General features: G+C 39.1%; 1 protein-coding gene across 3 annotated transcripts; it reads right to left on the bottom strand.

The window, feature by feature from the left end:
• Positions 1–1,774: 1,774 nt before the first annotated feature.
• DCLRE1B (DNA cross-link repair 1B) lies at positions 1,775–9,417 on the bottom strand. 3 transcript variants are annotated; one of them, XM_083357733.1, is made up of 5 exons: positions 9,204–9,417; positions 7,349–7,548; positions 6,979–7,144; positions 6,106–6,288; positions 1,775–3,682 (listed from the first exon to the last, which is right to left on the bottom strand). In XM_083357733.1, the coding sequence occupies exons 2-5, from the start codon at positions 7,535–7,537 to the stop codon at positions 2,562–2,564; spliced, it is 1,659 nt and encodes a 552-aa protein (XP_083213859.1). In that variant the 5' UTR covers positions 7,538–7,548; positions 9,204–9,417; the 3' UTR covers positions 1,775–2,561. The 3 variants fall into 3 exon arrangements, with proteins under 3 accessions (XP_083213859.1, XP_083213857.1, XP_083213858.1); XM_083357731.1 differs by having other exon boundaries at positions 6,106–6,345; XM_083357732.1 differs by having other exon boundaries at positions 6,106–6,345; positions 7,349–7,573; positions 9,230–9,416.
• Between the last annotated feature and the right edge of the window lie 97 nt (positions 9,418–9,514).

The raw sequence follows: 9,514 nt of genomic DNA on the forward strand, positions 1-9,514 counted from the left end.
TTTAACATGTATTAGTAAACATTGGAACCCAGACAATATGTTGCTGATAAAATATTAAGGATTTGCGACTATAAAAAAATAATAAAATATTGAACAGAACAAAAAAAACCCACTTATACAAAGTTTTCAAGAGAAACGGGTACTCATGAAACTTCATCCGGAGATCGCTAAACACAAACACCCAAAGCAACACAACAATTACAACAGGAACAACAACAACCAGATGAATCACAATTCCCTATGTACAGAATGTTTCAGAGATGACTACGCCAACATGACCTCGCAGTAGCCCACAAACCAGCCTCAACTCTCAGGCCCACCTGTCAAAGCCTAAGGAGCAGACAGAAACAAACCAAAGATAAGGTGTCATATACCAAATCTAGTGTAGCAACTGTGAAAAGAACTACGTGAGCCAAACAGGAAGAAAATTACCAGATTTCACGAACACTTCCTGGTTATCAGAAGACATGACCCACCTTCCCTAATGTCCATCCACAAACTCAGAAGGACACAAGTTTGATCTAACCCACAGGTCTGCAACCCGCGGCTCCGGAGCCGCATGCGGCTCTTTCAGCCGTCTCCTGCGGCTGCCAGTCTTCTGCTATGTGTAGTCCAAAAAAAAAAGTGGGACTAAAAAAGTTCAACCAATCAATTCAAATATGCAGGGTAGGTGCATATCTCGCCTTGGCTCCACTCTTCAGTCAAACCCTGTTCTGCACATGCACGCATGTACGCGCATGCACACACAATTTTTGCGGCTCCCAGTTTTTCCTTTTGTGAGGGAACCGGTTCCGAGTGGCTCTTTCACTGTTTCAGGTTGCTGACCCCTGATCTAACCAGACCACAGTTGTAACCCAAGTGAAATCAAGGGGAGAAAGAGAATTCCTCGAAGCCTGGTTCTCCACCAATGTCAATAAACAGATACATTGATATCGATCCAATCTATCAACCACTGAGAATGAAAGAACTACTTCAATTCCGAAGGCAGCATTTAAAACGAACAGATAGGCACCGCACCATACAGCAACAAAAATCACAACCCCCCATAAGAAACCAGACCACATCTCAACAACCAAACCCCAAACCAGACAGAGGCAACCAACCAACCAAATACCATTTGCATCACACAGACAATTCTTAAACATCAAAGCAACAACAACCAGCCAATGAAACAGCTCAAAACCAGACTATGACTCAGCAACATCTGGACAAACAACACCCACACCAATTTACATCACACAAAAAGATATTTAAAGGCCAGTGCTCTGACAGATGAGCACAATTCAAAGTGCACTGAAGATGTCGCCCTGAATGGAGACGAAACGTTTGCGGCCAAAACACCAAGGTCGGAGATCAAACCAACAGTCCAGCAATAACTATCTCATCAAATCCTAATCCATAATTACTGTAATTTTTAGATGATTAAAAAAACAACCTCTAAACCCTGTAGAAATAAATCTGATGGTTTGTATTTTGACTCTGGTGGCAGCACCATCTGAGAAAAGTTGTTATAGCTTCAGTATAAGATTGTACAAATTAATATGTTGTTGCTTTAATATTTAAAAGTGTACCTAGAGATTTGGGGAACTGGCACAACTCAGCACTAGCTTTAATAAATGTTCATTAAAAGGAAAACAATCTTTTCAATTTGATTTATTGTGGTCGAAGACAAGTACAAATAATAGATGAATAAAATTTTGAGTAAAGAATTAAAATAAATTTGTAAAATAACTAGTATCTAATATATAAAATATAAAATTCAGGATGTGGCCTATATTAAAGTATAATATAAACACTAATTTATATTAAGCATGGTATCTAAAATTACACCAGAGTAAAAATATCTATTAATATGAACAAAGTAGTAAATATTTTAAATTTAAATGAATTATAGTTACAGTGAAACCTTGGTGTCAGATCCTACTGAGAATTAATGTATTTATTTTAATTTAACATTAATTTATTTTAACATTTAAATACTACCAATGCACTATAAATCATTTCTTAATTCAGAAGCAGTTTTTCATGATCAAGTCTCCAGTTTGCTACTTTTTAAAACGCCCAGGAAAAAAATTATTTTCATTTTAAAATTTTATTAGGAAAAAAATAAATATATCCTTGACAAACCATGTATGTTTCCTTTCTCAGGAATACTGTTGAGTCAACAATCAAATGACCGCCTTTAATTCACAGGAAAGATTACAGCAGTGAATAGGACAGATTGCCCGAGTTAAAAAAACAACCCAATTATGCAGGGAAACTTACATATTTAGGGATCTATGATTTATCAGCTGAATTAATACTAGTAATCAGCCCTAAAAAATAGGAGTAAACCTTCAAAAAAGTGTAGAAACAAGCAGTGAATACTGAAGGTTCACTTTTTATCAAAATGAATTAATTATCAGACAGGATCTATTTTAATGGGTAACTGGAGCAGGTGGGTGAAGGACGCAGATATGCCTCACTTGAAAAGATTATTATTCCATAGCTGTCCTCTTTTGGCCCTTGATCAGACGTTTTGCTTTTTCCCTGCAAGTTCTTGTCCAGAATGCAAGTTTTTATTATTCTGTGCCTACTGACACTCTTCCTCTTTTTAAGTAGTTTTCCACTTGCAAATCAAAGTTTTCTAGAGACTTCCGCTTTGAGATATTTAACGGAGCTAAATCATATTCCTGAAAAAGGTCTTTTAAAATCTGTTGACTGGCCACTCTGTGAATCTGAGCGGTCTGTGATGCTGCCGAGAAGACATCATTGTCCAAGACTCTTTGAGCAGGACAGTCACTGTTCTCACAGGAAGAAGGAACTCTTCCTAGAGTAGAGATTGCATCCTTTCTGTCACTGGAAAAAGTGCGTATGCATGCTGATGTTACAACTGTCTGATGCTTTTTAAATTCGTTATCAATGTCCTTCAGCTGATGTTTGGTGGAAAACATGTTTTCTGACTCTACTACAGGGAGTGCTCTCTGGTTCTCAAGATTTGGTGGTTCTAGTATTATTTCTTCCTGTTTTTCTTCACGCTGTGGAGACTGAAGAAAGTGTTCTTGTTTAGAATAAGACTCAGTTCTGTCTGTGGATTCTGGGCAGCACTGCTCAGAAATTTCTGTTTCAGGGTCATAGTACATCTGGCTAGTACATTTTTCAGGAGAGTCAAAGCAAACTCCCCTTGGAACATGGTGAGAGGCTGGCAATCTTAGTAGTTTTATCGGCTTTTCTTTTTTCTTGTTTTCTATGACTTGTTTAACTGATTCTGGAACTTTAGACTCCAGAAGTGAATAGTTTTCAGAGCTCAAGTACTGTTGAAAATATACTTGACATGCCTTATTCTTTACCACAGGGATAATGGAGCAGGGCTTTAGCCAAGCTACAAATTCTAATAGTTCTTGGAAAGATGAATGGTCAGAATAAGGAACAACATACATATTAGGATGTTTGATTTTCACCGGTCTGCTGGTAGGGAGAATAGCTATGGTTGGATGATTCTGATTCCAGTTGGTTATTGTTTCTTTGCAGATTTCTGAAAAATCCACCGCATGAATCCATCCAGCTCCTTCTTCAGAAGTGAAAACATCCTCAATCTCCAACAGCTGCATAAGCTCCAACTTCTGAGGACTCACTACAATCCACGTATGAAATTCTTGGGCCAGTTCCACCAAAAGTGATTCCTTTCCCAAGCTATATGTACCTAAAAGATAACAAATACCAGTTAGCATTTCAGTGTTAGGTAGCCTAACACTACAGTAATTCAATCTTCAGAATAGAATGTGTTTAACTATTGAAATAATTGAGGCTTAGCAGTGGAAGACTTCAAAAATCTGGAACATTACACCCTTTCCTTGGTGGGTTCCTCCTCCAATGGCTAATGAATCACCAGGCAACTTTATGCAACTGTGTTTTACCATTGTTGATATATATTCACATTTTATGGAGTTCAACCATCTTCCACATTAATTATTAGATGAGCTCTATTTTCATAGGTAACTTTGAGGAAATATTTCATCTTTCTGGAGTATAAATGGGGCATATTGGAGGGCATGCAATAATGGTAATTAGCAATAGTTAAATGTAGACTAAAAATAATATTGAAATAAATTAATGCTGTAATCTCTGCTTCCTTGAAAGACAAGATTTCTCCAAATCCTGAATTCATTAAATCAATTCCATGTTCTCCTTTGGAGGCCCCCTATGAACCAGGGTTGCCCAACAACTCAGGGACTTTGACAGATGTACCAGCAATCACATTCAAAAAAGTAATCAAGGCCAGGGAAAAAACTGTTAAGTTTTTCATTCATACAATTTAACCTAAATCAATAAGATAGAATCAGTTTAGTGTGGTGGTTATGGGATCAGAGTAAAAAGTAGGAGACTTGAGTTCTAATCCCACCAAAGGCACAAAGGCAGTTGGATAACCTTGGGCCAGTCATTTTCTCTTAGCCCTAGGAAGAAGGCAATGGGAAACCATTTCTGAATCTTGCCAAGACAATTGCAGGGATTTGTCAGTCAGGAATCAACACGGACTTAAGTATCAAAAAAGGATAGATAATTTGATTACTCTACATACATGTATTTAATGATTTTCCCTGACCCTTAAAATTTAGAATTGAGAGGCAGCTTTTCAAAAAAAAAAGCACTGCTTCTGAGGCTTGGAGATGGGGAAGATTTCTTGAGTTGTGCACCTCTGGTGTAAACTTGCTATGATTATCTGGGTTAGCACTATATAGCCAACCAGAAACCAAAGCCAAAAGAATTCAAAGAGAATAGGCTCAAACTAGGGTAAAATGCCACAAGAATTTTACTGAATAAATATTAATAAATTTTAAACAATAAATATTATAAGTTATAGAAAAAGGTATATCAATCTATATCTATTTTGCTTCCCTAGAAGTCTGTCACTTCCCCCTAGAAGTGACAGACTAACCCACCTAGGAATTTGGGTCTATGTTGAGATTCTAAGTGGCCAGGCCTTTATAACCTTTTATGCTTTTCTTAGAAGACAAGGCATATAAACAACTGGAGATGGGTTGGTAGAATATCTTATCAGTCCCCTGGTCACAAATTCAAAGTTGACCCTTGCCAGTGTTATTTTAAATAAAGCATTGTCACTAGCAGATATTACTTGGGGAATGATCTGAACATTCTTTCCCATCACTTGTGAACAAGATAGGTGAGTCTTTGCTAAGAAATTTTTTTAAGGGGAAACATTGTATTTAGAGTAAGGAATGCCCACAATCCCCAACAGGCATTAGATTAAGGAGCTCATGCTGTCTTTTTTTCCTCTTAATTATCATAAGTAGCAATCAACATAAACATACTCAAAGTAAAAAAGTGTTTTAATATAGACAGCGTGGTGTGGTGGTTAAGTTGCTGTCAAGTACAAGCAATCAAATCCACACACAAAGGATTCAAACTGACCACTTTATTGTATTCTACCTATACTACAAGAATCTCTCCACACTGCTTGCCCTCTCTTGGCAGAAATCAGATAAGGGTCCATAGAACCTGGAGGGGGGGCAGGGGGAGGGAACAGTTCTAGTTTTCTTACAGCTGTAAAGCAACTCAAGGGTAATTCCCTGCTTGACCCCTCCTCCTTGCCTGACTGGCAGTTTCCCAACAGGCAGTAGTCTAGAAATCAGGAGACTGTGAGATCTAGTCCTGCTTTAGACATGAAAGCCAGCTAGGTGACTTTCAGGTAATCACTGTTTCTTAGCCCAACACACCACACAGGATTATTATTGTGGGGAAAATAAGAGGAAGGAGTATTATGTATATTCACAGCCTTGAGTTACATATAAAAGGAGCAAAGGTGGAATAAAAATATAATAAAATATTGATGCAGTCCATAAAGCTTGCTAAGTAACTTACGCACAGGTGTGGAGAGATTTACAAAACAAAACTTGTTAAATTATAAGAAATGGCCTATGCTAGGTAAGGAACTCTATCTGTACAGTACATCTTGTATGTGGAAAAGGAAAAAAAGGTCCATACCATTATGTCTTTGTAAATCTGCCATGCCACTTCAATCACCTGAACATAAGGATTCTCATATCAGAGAACAAGCTCCACAACTTCTTTCCATTTAATTAGATCTGAAAAAATAGATCTTCTTACCAATCTTCACCTGATGATCAGGGTGGTCCCTGATCAACTTTTTAATTTGCTCAGTGGCCTGTTCCTGGGATGGTAAGATAATTTCAGGATGACAGTTAGTATTATCCAGATAGAGGAAGTTAATAAGCTTTGAGTTCTTTAGAACTGGATCTTGCTGCATGTTAGCATTGTAACGAAAATCACCTGGTAAGACAGATATAATGGGACTGTCAGCGAAAAATGTTCCTGGGAAGCAGAAGCCTAAATTAAGAATAAATATCTTTAGTTACTGCAGAAGGAAGCAATGTTGTAAATGTTCTACGGCATTTTTCAATATGAAATTCATATTTCATTGAGTCTTGCAAAATTAGTGAACAGTCAAATGCAGTACTAGCTTACAGCTAACTACTGAATTTATGTTGATACAGGGTAGGTTTAAAATTCAATATTCCACATCCAGGCCTGAACTTCAGACATTATACCATTTCATTCTGCTGTTACAGAAATCAGAGGCTATACTTTTAGAGCTTGCTTTAGCCATCAAAGAGCAAAAAACAAAAAAAGCAACTGAAAACACATTATTGTCAGGATTCAGACAAACTTATACTACAAGGGAAAATCCTGTAGTCTTTGAAACTCTCAAAGAGAAAACCACAGCTTCACCGACACTAACAGTGCTGTATATAAACCAAAAGTAAACCCCATACTCACTAGGACTGATAATATTACCCAGTTAAGTAAAGAATCATTTACAAGCAAACAACCAAGCTTGAGAGCAACAAGCACTTCATAGTTCAACACTCAGCAACATATACTCTCTTCTATTGGAAGGACAATCATAGTTGTTATCTAAAATGCACTTCACCTCTTTCTCAAAAACAAGGAAGTTCATACCTGTGTAGAGGATGGCACCAAAGTACCCTTCAAAAAGGAACATGACAGATCCAGGGCAATGGTTAGCATCTATCAAGGTCACTGTCACGGTCTTTTTGCCAATTTCATCCAAAGCGACAACATGGCTATCTCCCACTTCCAAAGGACGGATCCACTGCTTAGCTACCTACCAAATAAAGGCATGGCAGAATCAGTGTGAGACTTTGCAAAGAGATAATAAAATGAGTAGCATTCTAAATGATGCTGAACTACATTTCCCAGCATTATGAATATTAGAAAGGTTTGTCAGAATGTGCATTTCAGCAACACCACAATAATGAAGAGATGACTAAGAGAAACATTAGGACAATTACATGTACTTAGGTTGTACCTTCAACCTGAGATGTAGAATTTGTCCTGTAACAGGTGAACAATAAACAGGTTGGTTCCAGGTGCTGGAAAGCCCCACAGTATGGTCACTGTGCATGTGAGAAAGAAAGAACAAACGAGCCTGCCCAGCTTTCCTGATATTCCAAAAATCCACCGCAATGGGTGTGCCTGCAATCAGAGTCCCATTCATCACTCCAGCTCCTATAAAAACGAATAAATTTGAATACTTAAAAAAAACTCAGAAAAGATGAACTCATGCATCAGTAATATTCCAAACTTATAAAAAAGAGGAATTGATACCCACTGGCAGTAAGAATTTTATTTAGCTTAAGCTAATGAAGCAAAATAGCATGCTGTCTTACTTAGCATTTTGTTTGAGAAACACACTCAGTTTCCAAGAATTTGACAAAGTTGTTAAGTGAAGCAGCAAGCAGTTTATTGAAAAATACGTTCTTGCAAGAGCAGGTGGCTAGCAAGTACATTTCAGCAGCATTTATTCCCTCAGCCCAAATGCAAGTCCCTCCCATGTCATTCCACACAGTTCACAATCTTTCCAGAATGCCTAGTTCCCCCCTTTTTTGACATTACCTTTGCCCTTTAACATGGTTTTTCTATTAGCAGTAGGTGCAGTTATGCTTAACCCACAGTTCCTGCTTTCTTGGAACTTAGATGCATAAGCATAAACCAAAACAAGCAGTTTATTTGTAGATTATGTGCGAACTCTTGTGGTTAAAACTGCCAGCTAGCCTGATTTGGGCGCTGTAAATATTTACTACCTTTTTCTTAGCCCTATTACATTTCTTAGTACTGGTCCCTTCAAATATACGATACCTGCAAAAACAACATCTAGCTATTATTGCTTCTCTTACATTAGGACTTCAATTACTGTGTTTCATGACACATTCAATTTGACATAAGGGCTGTATCTGTGCAATACATATCAGATGTTCCCTGTTTATTCCAGATGCATATTATTACATAAACCCTACAACTATTTGGGGACTATCACAGGAAGGCAATGCAGTGACTGTGGACTCTACAACATTTTTTTGTGTGCATATACCTTCAAGTCATAGTTACTGTAACACTGGACATCTGCCTGAAATAGTTCCTGCAGTTTTCTTGGCAAGGCTTTTCAGAAATCCTTGCCCTTATCTCCTTCCTAGGTGAGAGAGACTGACTGGCCCAAGGTCACCCAACTGGCTTTGTGCCTAAGGTGGCACAGGAACTCACCATCACCTAGTGCTCATCTTAAGCTAAACTAAACACAACTGGCTGTCTCCCTACAGCAGAGGTCCCCAACCTTTCTAGGTTGGTGGCCCAGAGGGAAAGGCTCCTTTATGTGTGTATGCACATATGCAAACAGGCTGCGAGTGCGCACGTGTGATGCTTGTGTCGATGCTAAGGCCTGCGCGACACTTGCGGCAACACTAGCACCCATGCAATGCAGCACCTGTGCGACGCTCGCACAATGGGGAGGTAAGTGTGTGCACCCAATCGTGCGCACTGGCTAGCCACTTGCACGGCACAGTAGTGGCCCACAGAGGACCCATGTGGCTTGGGGACCCCTGCCCTACAGCATTCTTCTTCTATGAATTATTAGTAGCGTTTGAGATGACATCCAGGAAATCCCCAAGTACTTTTTAAAGAAAAATAGCCCAAATGTCATGTGGCAGTAAAACCTTGACATTATAGAGAAATTGGGCCAGCGCAGAAAACGTTTGCGGGTCCCGCGGTCGGCACTTTTTAATTGCTGCTTTATGACTCATCGAGCACTGCAAAGAAACTTTGCTCTGGAACTCAGTCCACCCCTGTCCCTTCCCTAAATCATTTTGCTGAGCAGCGTGGAAGCTTACTGTGATCTGCCCTAGGCTTGTAGCACAGGAAAGAGAAGGAAGCCGAAATTGACGGTTCTCCTTTCCCAGATGCAAAACGTCTACTTGTGGAGCGTCCCAATCGGGGGAATTAGAGAGCTCTATTCTCCTCTGCAGTTAGGACAGTCCTACCGCTTTTCAAACGTAGTTCACAAGCAGTACTAACATTTCCCGCCGAAGAATGGAAGAACCCAAACACCCGCTCACCCGTAAGGCATCGCGACAGACGAGCATGCGCGGTACTCTCCGCGAAAAGGAAAACAAAAATTGGTCAGGCCGCGGGTTTGAGAACG

The sequence above is a fragment of the Vipera ursinii genome, assembly GCF_947247035.1.
Source record: "Vipera ursinii genome assembly, chromosome: 3".
Classification (NCBI taxonomy): Eukaryota; Metazoa; Chordata; class Lepidosauria; order Squamata; family Viperidae; genus Vipera; species Vipera ursinii.

Coding starts and splice junctions, on each gene's coding strand:
- DCLRE1B (XM_083357731.1), bottom strand. CDS start 7,537: ATGAATGGGACTCTGATTGCAGGCACACCCATTGCGGTGGATTTTTGG. Junction 7,145..7,348: donor TTCTACATCTCAGGTTGAAG/GTACAACCTAAG, acceptor TTTATTTGGTAG/GTAGCTAAGCAGTGGATCCG. Junction 3,683..6,105: donor TGATCATCAGGTGAAGATTG/GTAAGAAGATCT, acceptor GTTATCTTTTAG/GTACATATAGCTTGGGAAAG.